We start from the raw sequence: 21,463 nt of genomic DNA on the forward strand, positions 1-21,463 counted from the left end.
TTTGCAGTAAATAAGTACATTTGGAGTTACAGTTTGGCACTCATTCTCTAAAAGATTTGCTATCACTGCACTACATTTGTCTGTGCAATAGTGACATTTAGACTAAGTGTCACTTCTTTGTGTTGGTGTCAGATGCAACACATGACTCAATCTCAGCCCACACAGGTATGTATGTATGTACATACGTATGTGTCTATGTACGTATGCACATATGTATGTACCTGGTTTTTTGAGACAGGATTTCAGTATGTTGTTCAGGCTGGTCCTGAACTCACTATGTAACCTAGCTTGGCCTCAAACTTGCCTCAATCCTCCTGCCTCAGTTTCCCAAGTGCTGGGATTGCAGGCATGCACCACTCACCATAATTGGTGCCCATACAGATTTTTTTCAAGTTAGATTTTCGGTTGGACTGTTGAGCAAAGTAATGAGCATTGAGGAGTTTTTTTTTTAACTTTGCTGTACAAATAGTGGAAGGTTTGAGTGCTGAGCCATTCAGCAACTGAGGTTTCACTTAGGACCTGCGCACTGTTTCTTTGAGTAATCAGATGTGAACTTTAGAAATTCGGATCAGTGCCATTTTCACCAAGAAGACAGCTTTGCAGTCTTATTTGAAAAACTTCAAAATTTCTTGCAGTTCTTTTTCATCTGTCAATTTCTAAGTAAGTAATTTTTTAATGTTAGAAGAAATTTTAAGGATAATTTTATTCTATTTTGTGTATTCTAGACCATAGGCAAAAGACTACATCTCAACTAAAGTATGTAAAACATTCATAACTATTATATAAAATTTTTGAATGGAAATACACTGAAGTATACAAAATCTTTATTCCAAAGAAAGTACCTTACCATAGTCAGACAGAGTGCAGGCGTGAGCAAATGACAGTAGCATATCCAGCATGGACACGGTGTCGGAGAGTTTGTACAAACAATGAATGTGTTCATATATCTCACTAAGCAGTTTACACACGACCCTGGAAGTACATGTTGGGTAAAACATGCAATGCTTTTTACAAAATAATATCCAACATCATTACAAAACCATATTAAACTCTTTGCTTGAAGTAAAATAATATTTATGGTTAAGGTGTGCAATATAAGTCAAGTCTGCCTTTCAGTTATCTTGTTTTAGAGGTGAGGAAATTGAAGCTCTTGCTCAATGTCACAGCTACTTAGTGACAAAGAATCCACATTCTGGTGTATTAACACCATGTTTTTGAAATGACTGCCTTTATTAAATATTCAGAAAAACATTTCATTAATAAAATAGATTGAATCAAGTACTTATACTTGGACAGTTCTAATCTGCTAATAATTTTGTTTTTGCAAATGTTGGCTTCAATACAAGTTGAAACTGTTTTGAAATGCCAAATTTTCTCTTTATTATTTGAGCTAATCAATTCTAAACATTCTGTTCTAACTATATTATTATTCTTTCAGGAGCAGCAAAAGAACTGGCACTACTGTGATTTTGCTACAGAGATATTAATTTAGGGTCTGAGAAATTGAGGGCTTACACTACACATAAAAAGAAGACACTGAGTGAAGTCCAAGATATGCCAAATTCTACATCATGGGGACATGCATATTAGAGAAGTATAACTTTCAATGGTACTTTGTTTTGCAATTAGATTTGCCTTGAAGTTTCTGTGAGGTTTATGGGTCTTTATCACAATGATACTTACTTCCCTACCATTCATAATTCTATAATTATCTGTAATCAGAAAAAAAGTCAATGGGTAAATTTTATCTATGGTTCCTTACATTAAACCTATTTAACTCAATATTCAAATATTTCAAACGTTCTTACATATAAGTCATGTGATAAATTTCTCTCAAAGATTCTTGGCATCTTTCATTCATTTTAATTAAATCTGTTGATGTAAAGCTGTAAGAATTTTTCACTTTAGAAATCTGTCATGAAATCAACAAAACAAATGTCAAGATATATACACATGTATATGAAATAAAACACAGGTATATACAATATAAATGGACATTTTGGTTAATTACTTTAATTCCTGAGATATACTATCATAATGAATGTTCTAAATAATACATTCATAAGCAGATGATAGTTTCAAAGGATAGCAAGTTATTTTAACCTATGCCAGACAACATGAGTATTTTGAGTAATTTTTAAATATTGTTGCAGAAATCTTTAAACAATACATCTCATATAACAAATAACATGCATGATAGTCCTCCATATCTGACTTTCACTCAATCACTGGCCCCATTCAACCCTTTCTTTATTTTATCCATCCCTCTTTGCTTAGTAACTCTGTCTGTCTGTCTGTCTGTCTGTCTCTCTCTCTCTCTCTCTCTCTCTCTCTCTCTCTCTCTCTCTCTCTCTCTCTGTGTGTGTGTGTGTGTGTGTGTGTGTAAATTTGAAAGCTTTTTTGTCAAAGGTACCCCTTGGAAGTAAAGACAGCAAAGACCAAAGTGAGTTAGAATTTCCCAAGCTGGTATATTGTGGAAAAGTTGGTATGTATGCAGAAAGAAGTATTTCCAGCCAGGGGTGCGCAGTACTTAGAAGGATGAGGCAGGAGGATTTCTGTGAGTTCAAGGCCAGCCTGTCTTGTCTCAAAAAGAAAAAGTATTTCTATGACTCAAAGATTTGGAGAAGTTTGATTTAAAAATTCAAGGAGATTTCTTTACTCCAGGACTCCAGGAAAATCTTTAATAGGAAAATGTATCTGGAGAAGTACTTACAAGACTGGGCAATTTTTTTTATAATTCATTAAAAATAGCTTACAGACTTTTTGTCTTCATTTATCTTTTTTTCTCCACCCAAACTCCTAAACTGTGGGACACAATGAGTTTTGTTTTTCTCCAAGAAAGTTTCCAAATTACTTTTAGGATTACATGGGTGGATTGGAGTAGGAAGAGAAGCAACATACACACATTCAGAAATTTGGCATATAAAGCCCAAGGAGTTGGGGAAACACAGGTATAACTACAAAACCAGGAACAATAATTTCCTAATCACTCTAGAATGAACCTTGATAAATTCAGAAGGAAGCTGATCATTGGGTAACACTGTATAATCTGTAGTCATCTGGATAAAAAATCCTCGAGCAGAGCTAAAACTTGTCCTTAAAGGAAGATTATATTTTTCTGCAAGTTGTGATATCATTCCTAGTGAGCAGAAAGAACAAAATAAAACCAAAGGATGTTAATAAGAATATTATTCTTTCCATTTAAAGTCATCATATTTTTCTTGTATTTTATACATCAATAAGAAGATAATGTTATTTTTACTTTAAAATTTTTAATATCCAGAAGATGTGGTTAGATACTCTTAAAAACAAAGCAGAATGGTTTGTGCTTTTATTGTTTCATTTTTTCACTCCTTGGTCTTATAATCTTAACAACTACTTTGAAGATAACAATATGCAACATAGTAACCATTGTTGTATTTACCATTCCTATTGTTTTGAAATTCTGTATCATCGTTTTGGTTCTTTTTTCACTTTAAAATTTAAAAAAGGGGCTGGAGATTTAGCTCAGCGGCATAAGCGCCTGCCTTGCAAGCAGGCAGTCGTGAGTTCGATCTTTGGTACCAATAAAAAGAAAAAAGACAAAAAAATAAAAAACAAATTTAAAAAAAGTAAATGCATTCCTACTGATAGGTATTCAATGTTTTTTTTTTTAAATTGGAAATTGAACTCAAGACCTTGCATTTGCTAGGTAGGTACTGCACTGCTGAGCTATATCCTAGACCTTGATAAGTATTCTTAAAGAAAATAAATAATAAATCTTTTTAAAGTACTATTTTATACTGTTATATTCATTTTTATGCTATTCCATTTTTATAAAAGAGAACAGTCACATTAATTACTGACGTCATAAATGCACAATAAGAAAGTCTCTCTTCTAAATTTATGACAAAATTTTTCTTCAAATAAATAGACGGTTAACCAAATAAAACTCCCTTTTAATAAATGTAAATATCTATAAACTTCACACACATTACAGAATTCTAAATTTCATCCCTAATTTTATGATCATTAATTTTGAATATTACTTGAAAAACTCAACATTTTCATTACTCAAAATATTTCCTTCAGGTCTTTCTACTTTTCTCAAAGGTACACCATTCTTGGGGCAGAAAAATCATTTAGCACTAATGAAACATTTATCTTTACCATTACTTTATAATTAAATTCTATCACATTTTCCATCCATCTTGGCATCCTTCTGGACTCATGCACATTATCCTATCCTATCATCCTAAATAATGTTAAGGTTACAATAGTCTGAATCGGCCTCCTTGTCTCCATTTCACTCAAGTTCATTAAACATATATTTTAAATAAATTTCACTCTATAAGGAAAAATCTTCTTACTACCTCTTATTACTGGGAAAAAAATTCACACTCCTAGCTTTGAAAGACTCTTTGGATCCAAGCCTACATTTCTCGTTCTCTCTCATTAGTTCTACGATGCAATGTCTGATTTCATCCTAGAACAGATTTCTCACTCACTCCTTCAAGTCTCACTCATTCCTTCAAGTCTTTGTGCTTCAGCTGGATTTATTGCTAGTGATGGAATTCCTCTCTCGGCTATTCCATCAAAAACTTTCTGTCTTCTACAGGAGGATCCTCTACTGTCAGATTCCCCTAATCTGCTATATTTTTCTTCATATATCTTGTATCCATGTGAAATTATAGTATCTAAAATTGAAATCTATCAATATTAGTATAGGTACACATACACATAAACATGTATGTATGCACGAGTGTGTTTGTTCTTTTATATTGTCTGTCTCTCCTATTATAATATTAGCATTGTGAGGACAGGAACTGTATCACTTTCCATATGTGTTCCCAGTACCTAGATTCCTGTCTATAGTAGGAGCTCCATACATATTTATTTTAAAAAATTACTTCTGTTAATGAGAAAGGGACCATGAGATGGAGGAAAGGAGTGGGTGAGGTAGGGAAGATGACATAAAAACAATTAAGATGTGCTATGTACATTTACCAATTTCCCATGATAAATGTAATCGTTATATGCTGCAAACGTACAGATAATTTTTAAAAAATTACTACACTGGCTAAAAAAGCCACCAACTCCAGATAAAACTGGTATCTCTCACTGCTGAAATCTTTCAGTGTTTGTAGCCTACATTTTTAATATAATTTATACACAACGTTGGATGATAACATGTTTGGGGTAAAGAGAAATTGTAACACTTTCACAGTGCTTTTTTTAAAAAAAAGAATAAGAGAAAAATAAGGAGAAAAAAGACTCTTTAAGTGCAATATGTGTTTATGTGGTCTATTTTGAAATAAAAAATATGTATGATGCATTATCAACTAGGATAAACCTAAAAAGTTCATTTTGTTCATAAAAATCAGGAAAAAAACATACTGAAATAAATTACCTGCTATGTCATCCACAATCTCTGTATATGTCCTTCTAGCTATGTCAAGAAATTCATTTATGTTAGACCTCACTGCATAACACTTCTGGGTCCTCATATTTAAGCATCCTTTCATGTATCTTGCATCATCATTAATTACTGTTTTAATCTTTTCAAGTATAATTTCAAACCTAACATTAAGGTAAAAAGAATTATAGTTTATAAGTCAAACAACTATTTAAATTTATAATATGTTATATGATTCATGTTAATGATAGCAAATCTTTTGTTGAAAGCTATTTTGAAATAATTAAGCATTAAATATTTTATTTACATGTTACAACTGTGACTATATCAGGTTTAAATTATTTCATCAGGATTAGTCTAAAATAGCATGAACCCTCCAAGAGTACTTCTAAGATCTGCTGATATATATATATATATTTCCCAAGTTATAATACTGATTTTGTCTGTGAATATAAAATATATCACTAAAGAACTGTTTTTACAATAGTAGCTTTGTGTTTATACACTCAGTAAACACTACATGTAGCTAGGGTTTCCTTAGGCAGGGAGAACCACAGAAAGACAGCATATGGCCCTCGTCCTCAGTACTGGAAAGAGAAGCTAAGCACATATTGTGACACAGCATAAAAGCCGTGTTACAGCTATGAATAATGAAATGCAATAATTAGGCAAAACAGAAACCTGGTAACACCTATTTTCCTAAACTTTTCCTTTTTTTCTTATTTGTAATTAACCTGGTTTCATTAACTTTAGTTTGTGATCTCTTTCAGATATCTGTCTTGAATCAATAAAACTGTCTTTAGAGTGAAGAAATAAGATAAATTATTGCTCAAAACTTAACAATATTAAACTAGACTTAAATATTAGCTTTGAGGACTGGAACTTTATCATGTTCACTATGTAATCCTAGGACCCAAGTCAGTGTCTACAGATAGTAGGAGCTCAATATTTACTAAAAGAATTGTATATTTATTTAGAATTATCTATTAATTTTAGTTACCTTAGGACTTTCCTGATTTACCAAAGGATAAGAATATATATTTATATTTTTAAGTCTTTTAATGGGAAGTCATTAAAAAAGGAAATATAAAAATTCTCCCTGGAGTTTAATTTTTCATGCTATTCTCATTGTATTTATCACATTTATAAGACGAATATATAATTATAACTTTAATGAACAGTTTAAAGAGTCTCCTTAGCCAAAACTCAAGTAACTATTCCACAGAATATAATGAAAATCTTTAAAATCAGGTATGATCAAAAAGAATAGTAATCTGATATTTTATCAACACTGGAATGACAATGACCTCGTGTCTTCTAAGGAACCATAGTAAGCTCTTAATAAAGGTGTGGTACAGTTCTTCAGAGCAATCTGTTAAAGAATAAAATAAAAAGTACTTATGTATAACAAATTATGACATTATTCAAACTCAGCAATTCATTTCATGTAATATCACACTTTATGGTTTACCAAGTACTTTCTTGTTTTATTTTCTCATTTTTGTGCACATAAAAATATTTCAGGTATGCACGTGAGGATAGACTGTATCTTCATTTTCCAGACAAAGAGTGAATAGTGCTACATCTTCACTCTTACGATTTCTATTTTTCTTGTTTCCAAATTGTTAATATCTAACTACAGACAGCAGTGGGTATTATATAGCTACTGTTGTATATTTAAAATAAATATAATCCTGAAATTTGGGATAGAAATATATTAAACTTTAAAAGTTCTTTGTATATTTATAAATACAGCAATTTCTCCATATACAGAAAAGGCAGGAATTTTATTTTTATTAATGGAAACTATGAGTGATCACTAATAAAACAGAAAAAAGAGGAGAAACCATAGTTAATGTGATCTCTTATCTTATTTTCATTTGATTATGAGGCAATCACAGTAACATTTTCTTTGTGCTTATAAATAGAAAAAATCACATGCGCACACTCATAGAAACTAGAAAGTTTACTAGAAAATACTTCTAAGTAGAAAAAATCATACTCATACTGATAGAAACTAGAAAAATTCTGCAAAGGAAATAAATCAATCTTAATACCACTATCCTTCCAAAAATATCTCTTTCTGAAATAAATTCATGGTATATTCCTTTTACACTCATTTACTATTATGTCATAAGAGAAATGTTTTGTAGCAAATTTGTTAATAATTCGTAAGATTCCATCATGTGAAAAGCAAATAGTCTTGTCTCCTAACTACTGAAGATCTAGTCTACAATTTCTCACTAATATAAAAAATGTTGTGCAAGACTTATGTCATTGGATATGAATCTTGGACAACATTTTTCAATAGTTTTTTAGAAAGATTTCTAAATACAGTATTACAAGATCATATGATATATGTTATCAATATTGCAATGAATAGATAAAATAAATATTCTTACTAGCTATTTAAGTTCTAGCTCACTGATCTCTCATTTCTTCCAAATAACAATATTATCTATTAACGGTGGAAAAAGCTTTCCAATTTGAAAGAGTTTAAAGTTATTAAATTCAATGCATGGTTGTTGACTGGAACTTATATCAGAAAAAAGTTATAAAGAACATAATTAAGACAATTTTTAAAAATTTGAATATGAAATATACACTATATAATAGTATATCAATATGAAATATTCTAATTTTAAATATTATACTTTTGTCATATAAGAGAATATTATATTGTTGTCACATAAGAGAATGTGTATGTGTAGAGGGTAAGAGGTGTGATCAACAAATATGGTAAATGTATAAATCTATAAAAATTTATACTAACATTAATCCACTTTAAAATACTCCCCATCCCTTGGACATACTTGTCTCACCATTGTTATCACTTTTTGAAGCAGTTCTGGAAGTTTCTTTTTCATGGATATCATAACTGCCTTGATATCCTGAATTGACTCAAAATGTTTACTTTTCATAGTCATTTTGACTTTAGCAAAAATCTAGAAGTTGCATGGTGCCAAATCTGGTGAATAAAGTAGATGAGGACACATGGTAGTTTTTTCATGAGCCTGTCTTTCCTCTGGATGGGCAACAGCATTTGCCAAAGTTTTGATCCCACCTTACAGAGACATTCATGAAAGACGACTTCCAGAACTGCTTCAGGAAGTGGCAAGAACAACAGGATAAATATGTTTGAAGCAAGAGGGAATATTCTGAGAGGATTAATGACAATTTAAATTTTTTAATATAAATATTTACCATATATTTTTAATCATACCTTATATATACTTTTATAGTATACTTTTATATTTCAGTAGTATATGGGTGCTAAACATAAGAGTTAATAATATAATAATGTACATATACATAAAGAGAAAAATACAGAAACAGCACTATTCCTACAACTTTCTCCAAGCTCAAATTTTTTCTACACAAAAAATTTTTAATGTCTAACATATTTTATATAATATATCACACATAAATTACCTTTAAAGGAGTTACAAGTTCCAAGGTATGTTTTAGGTATATTAAATTTGTTATCTTTGATTCAGCTGCATTAACCTGTTAAGAAAATAACCCAAATGGACATAACATAAATATTTAATACACAAATGGGTTTTCCTCTTGAACTTTCTCTTACATACAGAAGAGGCTCTTATATATCAGCCTACCCAGGATGCCAGCCTAGCGAGGGATTAGAAATTACTGATCTGCCATAACAGGGCTAGTTGACTAACAAAAAGAGTTTACTATGATTATCCAGCCTAATTTTAAAGAAACATCATAATGAATGTTAGCTTCCAAAAGCATAATTTCTTACAATGCATCACTGAAACTAGAAAGTTAAAATAAATAAAATTTAGCCAATATGACAATCAATCTTCGCTATTATAAAAGAGGAATAATCCAAAAAACAGCCAATACAGCCTTGAAGAAAAACAAGGTAGAAAGACTAATGAAATCAACTTATAATGAAATTATAGTAATTAAAAACATAACCAGTGCCATGGGACAGACAGAGAGACCAAATACTCTAGAAACAGGCCCAGGAATATACAGGCATTTAATTATAACTGCAATACAGTGGCAAAAGCACTTTTCTATAAAATGTAACAGTACAATTATGAATCAGTAGAAGAAAGAGAAAAAATGGTACTTTCCTCATCCTACACACAGAAAATTAGATATAAATACAAAAAGTAAAACAATAAAACTTCTGGAACATAACAAAGAAGGCTGTCTTGGTGGTCTTGAGTGGTCTGTTATAGATTTTTGTAATTGATTTGGCATCCATTAATTGCACAAATAAACTAACAGCCAAAATTGTTTTATCTTCTCTTCAATTTGGCTTTTTGGGTACATATAAATAATATTACAAACACTACAAAACTCTACAAAACACTACAAAACTGTGTTTCACTTCCTGCAGAGACAGGGAAAACCTCTACCTGACAACTTCCTGGTAGTACAGTAATAAAAGCTTTCTCTTTGCCTTTTCCTTGTTCCTTCTACCTAACTGACCCTTGTTCTTCTCTGTATGGGCCCTGCCTGATTCAACCTATCTTCTAGGCACATATAAATTATAAAAAGCTTTCAGTGCCATTAGCTGCTCCATGTCCTCATTTGTCATCTCTACAAACCAAAATCAAGACACTGGGACAAGTAAATATTTTAAGCGTTGCAGACACTCTTATGGACAGATAAAGTCCTCAGGCACAGTCTCAGCTGCATTCAACAAGAAATTTTCTTTGCACAAAAGTGAATTCCAGAGATGAAATGGGTGGCACTGCTCAAAAATACCTAATCAAAAACTAATTACATATGCCTCCCCATGAAGCAAGCCCCACCATGCTGATCGCAAAGAGCCTCAGTCACAAGAGAAACTAAGCCTTCCCATGAAGCAGGCTCTGCTACACTAAGCTAATCCACAAGAACCTCAGCCAGAAGAGAAACCACACCTTCCTGTGAGCCAGCCAGTGCATGGGCTGAAAAACTAGAAGAGCACCCCACCCGCACTGATTCAGAAGATTCAAGGGGAGGCAATAGCAAATGAGGGGCAGGGAATAGCTTGATGCTTGTATTGACTGGTTGACTCTGCAGGCCTGGGGCTGGCGGTGTGGGCATCTATGGAGGATGGCAGTGGGCACTGTGTCAGTGTGTGGGGGATGTCCTCCAGTCCTGTTTTTGAAATTCAGTGTTTTGTTCCACGTTGCTGTTTTGTTTTGTCCTGCATCTGGTAACTTGAGCAACTATTTTGAAGATAACAGTGTGCAGTATTGTTCTCACTGTTTTGTTTGTTCCAATTTATTGTTTTGTTTTATTAAACATTATGTTTTCATTAGTTTTATTCTGTTTTGTTTTGTTTGACTTTGCTATGTCTGATGGTATGGACAAATATTGTGAAGACAGTAAGATATATTGTGGTAGCCATTGTTGATTTCCTATTATCCTGTTTTGAAGTTGTGTACCACTTTCACTGCTTTGTTTTGACTGGCTTTATTCTGCTTTGCTTTGTTAGGTTTTAGTCTCTTTAAAATACAAACATTGGGGCTGGGGATTTAGCTCAGCGGCATAAGCACCTGCCTTGCAAGCAGGCGGTCGTGAGTTCGATCCCTGGTACCAATAAAAAGGAAAAAGACCAAAAAAACAAAAAAAATACAAACATTACAAAGTGGGAGAAGATATTTGTAATATATAATCAACAAAGGATGCATGTCTAAACCTCATTAACAGAAAATTGCAATTTCAAACCACAATAAAACTGAGAATGGTACCACACATCTGCAGTTCCAGAACTTGGGAAGGCCGAGGCAGGAGGAGTATAAATAAAACCCAGCCTGGGTAACTTAGTGAAACCTTGTCTCATAAGTTTTTGAAAAGGGGTTTGGGGATATAGTTCAATGTGAAGGCCTTGGGTTCAATCACCTTATCCCACCAAAAAGAAAAAAAACACAATGAAAGATCACTGACTACTGAACACTATGACTATAATTTTACAAGAGTTCATATCAGGTTTTGTAGAAGATTAGTAGGAAGTCTCATACAGTGCTGATGGGAGGGTAAGTTGATACTATCATTTGGAAAATCTACATACAGCAGTAGGGATTTAAATAGTAGTTTGTATAATCTACTGAACAGTAGTCTGCATAATCTACTGAAGCTGAAGATATACATAGCCTAGAATCCAGAAATTCTACTCCTAAACACATGTGCAATAAATATGTGTATATATTAGAGGTGGGTACTTTTTTATAATGCAGACTCAAACCTAGAAACTTGTACATGTTCAACAAACACTATTCCACTGACCTAGATTTCCAGTCTACAAGATTTTTAACAGTATTATTTCAATTGCCAAAACTGTCACAATTCAAGATCTAGCAAGAGTGAAATAAAAAATAATAATATTCCTACAGTGGATTATTACACAGCAAAGGAAATAAATGAACTAATGTTACATGCAACAACATGATTAAATCTCATAAATACAAAGTTGACTAGCAGCCAGCCCAAAAAACACATGCAGAATGCTTTCTTATACATGAAGCTTCTGTAAGAACAGGTAAAACTATATTATAAAGAAAACCAAAAAAAAAAAAGTTACAAGGAAGAGGGAAGAAGAGAATAAAAAGAAGGAGCAAATGGATAGTTTTTGAAGTACTGGCAGTATCAGTTTCATTGCCTCACTGATTGTTAAATGATTTTCACTTAATGACAAATCAGTAAACACCCTATTTTTGTCTTGTGTAGTTTTCTGAATCTGCATTATTTCACATTACCTTTTAAAATTTTTATTAGTACATGTTTGCAGTATATAATTACATTTGTTGTGGGGAATTAGTAAATGCACATAATACAATTCAATTCTTTTTTCCCATTCCCTTTCATTCTCCCTCTTTGCCAGTATCAGATTCATTTATTTATCCTGTCATTACAGAGCTAATGATCACGTATACAGATTAACAGCCAGACTAGTAACGTTACTTTTAAAAAGTCTTGAAATGATAAGGAACAAAAAGGGAAGAAGAAAACAGGGAGAAGTACTCATTTAAAAAACAAAGAGAGTACTTCAAGGAAGAGTTTGTCATCTGTGTTGAGTTTTGCAGCTGCACTGCCGTTAGCCCCTGGATTTACCATATGGAGCTCTTTGGTGGGCTTGACTTCATTGGTGGCAGTCCCAGAGGAGTGGTAGGCAGAAGATCCAATGGGAGTGCATTAAGAGAGAAAAAGATACATCAAAGACATCAATTATTAAAGATCTCGCTGAGGAAATTTTCTGTAAAAAGAACCAAAAGTAGAAGAAAAAATAGAGAGAAAAATAAAACTGAGCAAATATTTTTCCTTTAAGTAACAAGTATGTTGTATGCTCATAAAAACAAACTTTTTAAAAAGTTGAACATTAATTGATGCAAAGTACAGAAAATTCTGAAGTGCTGCCAAGAAAAAGAGGCAAAAAAGACAAGGAACATAGAACAGAAAGTAAAAAAGTTGGTCTTAGCCAGGACAATGGACATTTATCCTCAGAGATGAGAGATACAGTATGTACAAGTGAGTCAGATAAACGCAGTAGCAAAAGCAAGTGAAAGTCATCTTTGACTGCTTTGCTTTTCCCAGCAAAGTAGGAAGCAAGATCCTCAAGGGCTACAATTGAGTTGCGGTAAGAAATTTGTCTTAGAATGGCATCGCCTCATGATATAACCTCCTCTTTTCTCAGAGGCTTAATAAAATGAGCCTAATTTCTTATTCACACACAATCCAAAGTCAGTCAGAGGCTTTGGGTCCCTTCTGTGTGTGGTTCACCATTTTTCTGCTGAATACTTTGCAGTTAGAAGGGATTGAACAAGCAGATCCTTTATGATTAAGGACTTTTGTGTTGTTTCTTATTTCTCTTCATATTCCACTGGTCAAAAATACTCATTCTTTCTGGAATAGAGGCTATGAAACATCATCTAGCTCTGTTTCCAGAAGGAAGAGCAAACAAGCTCAGCTGAACACAAGGTAGTCATTGTTGGATAGGTGGTGAAGGGTGAGGGAGACAAAAGATGGCTTGAAAGGGTTTCTGAGCTCATGGAAAATCGAGACAAGAAAATACAGGGTTACTGGGCAGCCTTAAGAGTCTCGATGATAGTAAGCTTCAGGAAGTGACGAGAAAAGTCTGAGTATGGAGTAGTTTGGGAGTGCTGGGCTTTTGTGGTGACTCCCATGAGGAGGGACAGGATTAGAAGTTTATACCAATGCTTCAAAAGCAAATATTGACTGGTTCAATTAAACATTAAATTCATACAAACATTAAAATTTAAGGTAGAAGGAAAGACAGTCTTGAGATTAGCAAGAAATATTGTGAGACTCCAACTAACTCTTGATAATAAAAATATGGAGTAAAACCTAAGGTGGTGAGGAGACGTGGGGACTGCAAACCTTGACACACCAAGCAAAGGCCTAAACAAAGATGGGCACAGACTCCTGACCCACAGAAACCATGAAATAATAAGCACAGGCTGTTTTAAGCAGTCATGATGGTGGTAACGTTATGCACCAATAGAAAACCTGCAGAGCCTCTGTACTTTGCTTCTTCAAAGCCAAGAAGGGAGAGAGTCTGTGGAGAACTGGGAGACAACTTTCCACCAGTCTTTTGATCTTCATACATCTTATGAGCAGAGACATTGATTACCTTTGTTTTAAACAATATTTCCAAGGATGAATAGCTTTGAAAGATACAGTGCCTCTTTCTACAGCAGGGGGTAGGTTTGCCTAAAATCTTGGATGATAAAGATGGTGTCTCCCTCTAGAAGAACAAGAGGTCATATTTATTGCCCATTATAAAGCAGGTTCCCTAACCAGTGATTCTCTCTTGTAACACACTCAATGTGCAGGAGTCACTTGGTTCACTTCACACAGCTCTGTGGGAAATGGAGCTTAAGGATCCAGTGTGGATTTTGCTGATTTTCTGGTTACTGCTATTGTTTGGAAATGAAATCTTTCCTGTCTCATCCAGGAATCTTGTGTCTTCTGGCAACATCTATGAAACCCTGTTGCCCTGAATTCTTAGGTTACAAATAGAACAGAGTCTCAGATCTCTTACAGTCTTTGATACTACTACCCTGTAATTATTTTTTAACTGAATTATAAGTCCCTTCAGAGAATTATGAGGATCAGAGACTTACTTTTTATTGTGCATCTAACATTTATGTGCTACACATCTGTAAGCCCAGTACTTGGGAGGCTGAGGCAGGAGGATCACTGTGAGTTCAAGGACAGTCTAAACTACATAGTGAGACCCTATCTTAAAAAAAAAGAAGGAAAATTGCTTGCATAAAAGGAGCCATGTAACATATTATATTGAGAAGTCTGAAATAATTTTTCAAAAAATGAAAAATTATTCAAAATAAAGCAAGGAATTCTGGGTAAAAAAATAGAAACAGTAAGTTTAACAATGGAGTTTTCAAATGTTAGAGATAGTATTTTGGACATTTATAATGGAAAACACATATTCTTAGGGCAGAATATTAAAATCTAAGGTTATATATATTGCATGGGAAGAAAAGACATTTATTTGTATTAAAAATTTAAGATGTATTCTCAATAAATATTTATGACCAGGAAAGATACATTTTATAAAAAAATCAATATTCTTAAGGAGAAAGTATAAGAATTCACCTTAAGAAAAAAATCCATACTAGAAATTTTTCAAGAACATTTAGTTCACTCAGAAATTTAAACTAATCATATAATTCAGTCAATAGAGCTTTTAATTCACGCACCAGTTTTAGAAAATTATTAAATTTAATCAGCATAAGTCTGAGATAATTTAATAAATATTGTGTTTAATTAAGAGAGGTACAAAGAAGAGTCATTAAATATAGCTCCAGAGTTTAATGAAGTGAGAAAAGTTACATGAAGTACTAAAAGTCATGAATCAACCATGTATGAAGTTCAATATATTGATTAAATTTTCTTAAAAATAAATTACATTTTAGAAGTGCAATAAAATGCTTCCACAAAGACAGATATGTTGGTTAGGAAAAGATTTATGTCTTTGACTGATCTCCCAAAAACTAAAGTTTGCTTTAGTTTAAAAGATGGGGAGGGGGCTGGAGATTTAGCTCAGTGGCATAAGCGCCTGCCTTGCAAGCAGGCAGTCATGAGTTCGATCCCCGGTACGGATAAAAAGAAAAAAGACAAAAAAAAAAAAGATGGGGAGAAACATCGAGCCTCATAACCCACTGAGATTAGTAATAGATTGTGTTCTTTTAGGAACAAGAAAATAATATTCCAGACCCTTAGCTTATAAAATTCCTTATGCCTAGATCAGAGAACTTTTCTAGAACCTGATGATCAAATGGATTACAGAAGCTACCTAACTAATTCGATATTTCTCAGAGAGTTCTCAGAGAGACTAAAAATTTAATCAGAGACAAAACAGAGACTGTTCTCGAATATGACAACTCATCCCTCCCACTGGCAAAACAGAAACATAGCCTTTACTTATATACTTTTAAAGATTCGATGGTGTCCCCCATACCCAAAACACATGATAAAGTTCTAACCCTAGGTACCTCAAAATGTGACATTATTTCAAAATAGGGTCAATGCAGAGATAGCTAATTAGTTATACTGAGCAAAGAGGTTCCTAACCCAGCATTCCTATTGTCATATATAAGACAGCCATGTGAACGTAACAGACACAGGGAGAACAGCATTTCATGAGGAAGCAGAGCCTGGAATGATGCAGATGTAATCCAAGGAATATCGAAGACTACAAACAAATCACTCTTACTTAAGAAGAGTCAAGAAAGAGTTCCAGAGAGAGCATGGGCCTGAAATACGTTGATTTCTGACTGCTACTCTCCAGAAATACGAGACAACATACCTCTGTTGTTTTAAGGCATTCTGTAGTATTCTGTTGCACAGATTTGTGTAACTACTATATATACTAATTAAGTATCTATTTCCTGTTCTCATACAATGAATAGCACTTTTCCATGTAAAACATGCCATTTATGGGTAAAACTGTTATTTAAGATATTTGTTATTTGAAAATACTGTTTAAAAGAATAAAATTTGGCAAAAAGTCATAAAGGCTAATTGTAGTACTTTGTGAACTTATATTCACAGCTGATTATACATTTATAAAGCTCTGAAAATCCTCAAACACTTACTAACTCCTAAAATACTTCTAAATGCAAAATTGAAAGTCTGGTCACTGCCCCTGTGATAGGTCATCCGTCTTCACGATTCCATTGGAAGCCAATGTATGAGCCTGGTCAGCTGCAACCACATGGCCACCACTGCCTGTTCCCTGTAGAAACAGCCAGACCTGCTCACGTGATGCGGTGCATAAGGTTTGTCTAATCCAACAAAACAGCCCTGGGTGCTGTTACAAATGCAAGATGTGCCCTTCAGGCAAGCCTGCCGGAAGAATGACAGCACTTCTGACTGGACCAAAAAGAAAAAATCACCTGATCTCACATCCTTCCCACCCTGAATTTCCTCTCTCCTCCTTCTGACCCTAAATAAAAACAAAAAACACTAAAAAAAAGTGGTTAATGACAGAGGCTGGCAATAGTATATCCAAAAGTAAAATGAAGAACCTCTCTCTATGTTCAGAAACAGTTTTATTTTCATAAGAATTGTAATTCTATATTAGTTTTCAGAGTCTAAACTAGCAGAAAAAAAGAATCCCTGGTACAAGAAAGTCAAGGACAGGGCAAGGGATAGAAGCATGACAAGGGAAAAAAAAAAAATCTCATTTTCTCCCTTTTTCTTCTGCTCCCTAGCCACCATGTATGAGCAGCTTTCCTCCGCCAAACCCTTCCATCATTCCTTGCTGCATCTGAGCCTGCTCCATGGACCAAAACTGTGAACCACAATAAACTTTTTCTCTTTTAAACTGTGAGTGTTTGGTGCTATATTCTGTTGATGAGAAAGTGACTAAGACAATCACATAGCTGAAACAGTGATTTTACACTGGGAAAGCCTTGCAGACATCACCTCAATCAAGTGGACAAAGTAGACTTATTCACAGAGCAACAAATCAAAATTGTGTGCCGTGTGATAAATACAGTAAGAACATAGCATGAGTTCTATGACATTCCTGCCAGAGATATGACCTGAATGAAATGAGTAAATATCAGATAAACATATCAGATAAACATAAAATAACAGACCCATGATTTTTCAGCAAATAGGTCATAAAAGTTAAGGAAATAATATTGTGCAATTTTGGAATGAAAACTAATGAAATAAAAATTAATAATAACAGTAACAAAACTAAATGCACTGCTTCACTGAAGTACATTATTGGCACCCAGAAAAGCTGAAATAGGGCCTAAGGATTACACTGTATGAACACACTGATATTCATTTCCTTTGAAGTTGTCAGTTGCAAGGAAGAAAGTCTTCACTTTAAGAAATATTAACATATTTGAGAATTATAGAGAATTTTAGTATTGTTATGTTGTGGTTTACTATTTATTTTATTTTTAAACATTTAATTCATAAACAAAAATTGCATATATTCAAAAGGAATGCAAGTAGTCTTCAAGTTATAAGTTTTATTTAATCTTCACTTTTACTTTTTTAAAATGCTGAATCCAAAAGGTCTCACAGGCTTCCAGAAAGAAAAGGGTAAAAAAAGTCAGATCCAATGATTCATAAACCCCAGTAGTTTTAACTTCTTAACAGAAACCACAGAAGCTACAGGTGATAGAGAAATGCCTTTAAAATACTGAAGAAAAATTTCTACCTATCTAAAATTATGTTCTTGGGACAAATATCAGTTAATTATGATATAGTAATTAAAACACTGATTGTTCTAAAAAAATTAATTCCACAAACAGGTAAGGATAAACCATTTGGCAAAAGTACAGCACAGGAGACAAATGAAAGAGACAGAGAACGAGGTTGAAGAGGGAACTTGTAATGACAGTGATGTACAGAGAAAGAGGAGCAATCAAGACAGACTGGAATGGGCTGGAAGACTCAGAGTGATTTTTAAGGGACTAAAACTGACTGAGCACCTAATGTGAATGAATATGTTGAGAGGATCTTTAGAATATTCTGAGAGGATATTTAGATAATTGATTGTAATAATCTATGCCTGAGTTAGTGAATGAATATTAAAACATACAGCTACAAAAATAGTTACAAATTCTGAAGGGAAAAAAATGTCAAAAACATTTATAGCATAGGAAACTATAATAATTCCGATCAAAATAAAATTATTATAATTATAATGAATGATAAAAAGTAGGGAGATGATTGTATTTATGAAAGAAGAGAAGGGAAAAACAACTAAATATGTATTATTTCCATAAGGAATTAACAGGAAATGTCAAAAAAGAAAGTGAAAAGATAACCGACATAAGGGGAGAAAACAGTTATAACTCGTGAATCCAATACTCTTAAAGAACTCTTAATGCTCAAAAATACAAATAATCTAATTAAAATGGGCAAAGGATTGTCGGGGTCGCTCCCGGCCGGCAGGAAAGACACACGACAAAGTCTGGCGGTGTGCAACCTTGCCTTTATTTGTCTCTGCGTGGGCCCTGCGAGGCCTCCTCTCTGCCACCAGTCCTTTCTCGCCGGTGGACTTTCTCTATCTCTCTCGTGCTTCTCCTCGTGGCGGGAGAGGCATTTACTTTTATAGGGCAACAGTAGCCAATCAGTTCAAAGCGTGCGATGCGGGCTGACTGGCTAACATCAGCTGTTGCTAGGCAGACTATCTTACAGAGCGGGTTGTTTAAGTCGCCAGCGCAATCAGGGGGCAGGAAGCAGGCGCCAACTTGGCTCACTCGATGGGAGGGGCAATCTAGCTCAGGCTCCGCTCCCACCCACAGGCCCTACGTCCGCCAAGTAAGGCGACCGGTGTCGGCCGCGGCTCCCAACAAAGGATAGGAATAGTGTTTCTTTCAGGAAGATGGTCAGGAGCCCATGAAAAGATGTGTAACCTTATTAGTTACTACAGAAATGCAAATCAAGACTATGTGATACTACTAGACAGCCACCAGTATTGCTAGACTCAAAATGTTAGGTAACAAACAAGTCTTAGCAAAGATGTGAAAGAATCAGAACCCTCAAATGCTACTAGTGGTCATATAAATGATGATGTCACTTTGGAAAATAGTCTGGTAGTTATTTAAAGAATTAAGCATAGGGGGCTGGGGATTTAGCTCAGCGGCATAAGCGCCTGCCTTGCAAGCAGGCAGTTGTGAGTTCGATCCCTGGTACCGCTAAAAATGAAAAAGACAAAAAAAAAAAAAAAAAAAAAGAATTAAGCATAGAATTATCATATGACTCAGCCTTTTCACTGTGTATACACCAAGATAAATGAAGACATATGTCTGTACAAAAGCTTGCATACACATTGGTAGTAGCATTACGCATGATGGTTAAAGTGGGAATAAATGACCATCAACAGATAAATCAATAGACAAAGCGTATTTTAAACATACGATAGCATTTTATTTGCCATTGAAAAGAATGAAGTGGGCTAGGAATGTAGCTCAGTACTACACTGCCTACTTAGCATGAATGAAACCCTGAATCAGACCTCTGGCACTGCAGAAAAAAAGCAAAAGAAATGAAGCATTGATGTATACCATAACATGAATGAAAGTTGAAAACATTATGCTAAGTAAAGAAAGCCAACTACAAAGACCTATGTATTAAATATATTCCCACTTAGACAAAATGTCCAGAATAAGCAAATCTATTGAAACAGACAGAATTGTAGTTGTTGAGAGATAAAAGATCTGCATAAATAGGAAGTTATTGCCAATGGGTAGGGTTGCATTTTAGGTTGAATACAATGTTCTAAAATTGACTCTGGTGACAGCCACACAACCCTGTGAACATACTAAAAAAAAAAAACTGAATTATAGATCTGTAGGTGAACTGTATGCCATGTAGTCATAATTCAATAAAGCTATTTTACAAAAAAACCTTGTAAGATACATGTAATAGTAAAACTTAAGAAACCAATAGCATAATGGTAGGGAAGTCAGATGATAGAATATTACTGAAAGTTTTTATATTATATAGCTAGTAGTATAATATTATTGGAAGGTAGATTGAGTTCAGTAAAAAATTACATGTGTACCCTAAAATCACTAAAGTAATAAAATAATACTATTAAGTCAACAAAGAATATGAAATGGAATCATAAAATGTACTCAATGCAAAGGAAGGCAGGAAAAACAGGAATCAAGTAAATGAGACAAATAGAAAAGCTAAGATAGCAGATTTAAAAGGAAACACCTCACTAATCTCAATAAATGTAAATTTATTACCCCAATTAACAAAATTATTACCCCAATTAATAGTAAAATATTGTCTGACTTGATTTTTAAAAATACAAATATACAATGGATGATATGGAAATATGGTGAATGTTAACATTTTTATAATTATAGTGAAAGATTCATGGGTAAGGGCAATAAGATAAGTGTATCAGAAGTGAGCAGGAATATTTTTAGTCATCTGAGGTGGATTAAGGCAGTAAGATTTTTACTGTGTTAAATTTTAAAAATTTAAACACTATGGTTTTCTAATCACCCCATATTGATAGAACATTTACAGCGATTACTGTCAAGTAAAAACATTATAGTGTGCAGGCCTCACCACGAGGTGATCCCTGCCTGGAAACCAATGCCACGCGTAGGCCGCTGCCAGAGTGGGGACAGCCAGATCCACACCTCTATCCACGAGTCAGCGCCACTTGCAGACTGTGGAGGGAGAGAACCAGGCCTCACCAGGAGGTGATCCCCTCCTGGAAACCATATCATTTTCACTGTTTTGTTGGGTTGGGTTTTATTCTCTTTTGTTTTGTTTATGTTAAATCTGATGGCATGAGCAGCTAATTAAAATATAGCAAGACACATTATGGTAGCCATTTTGGCTTTACTATTGGCTTGTTTTGAAGTCCTTTATTGCATTCATTGTTTTGTTTTTACTGTTTCTATTCTATTCTGTTCCCATTTGAGTTTTACTCTGTCAGAAGGTATCTGCAGCTATTTTGAAGACAACAAAAGGCATTATGGTAATTATTGTTGATTTCGTAAAGTTTTTGAAGTCTTGTATCCCTTATACTGATATATTTTGATTGGTTTTATTGTTTTATTT

General features: G+C 33.9%; 1 protein-coding gene across 2 annotated transcripts in view; it reads right to left on the reverse strand.

The window, feature by feature from the left end:
* Positions 1-21,463, reverse strand: part of Msh4 (mutS homolog 4) — a 70,364-nt gene that overhangs the window by 17,637 nt on the left and 31,264 nt on the right. For both annotated transcript variants that reach the window (XM_063258142.1, XM_063258138.1), the window contains exons 8-13: positions 8,828-8,902; positions 6,703-6,767; positions 5,390-5,559; positions 3,003-3,139; positions 1,809-1,912; positions 848-972 (exon numbers count right to left, since the gene is read on the reverse strand). In XM_063258142.1, the coding sequence (XP_063114212.1) occupies positions 848-972; positions 1,809-1,912; positions 3,003-3,139; positions 5,390-5,559; positions 6,703-6,767; positions 8,828-8,902 (676 nt within the window). The remainder of the gene's footprint in view (positions 1-847; positions 973-1,808; positions 1,913-3,002; positions 3,140-5,389; positions 5,560-6,702; positions 6,768-8,827; positions 8,903-21,463) is intronic.

This window comes from Cavia porcellus, unplaced genomic scaffold (assembly GCF_034190915.1).
Source record: "Cavia porcellus strain 051 isolate PalLab524CR breed Dunkin Hartley unplaced genomic scaffold, mCavPor4.1 scaffold_1, whole genome shotgun sequence".
NCBI lineage: Eukaryota > Metazoa > Chordata > Mammalia > Rodentia > Caviidae > Cavia > Cavia porcellus.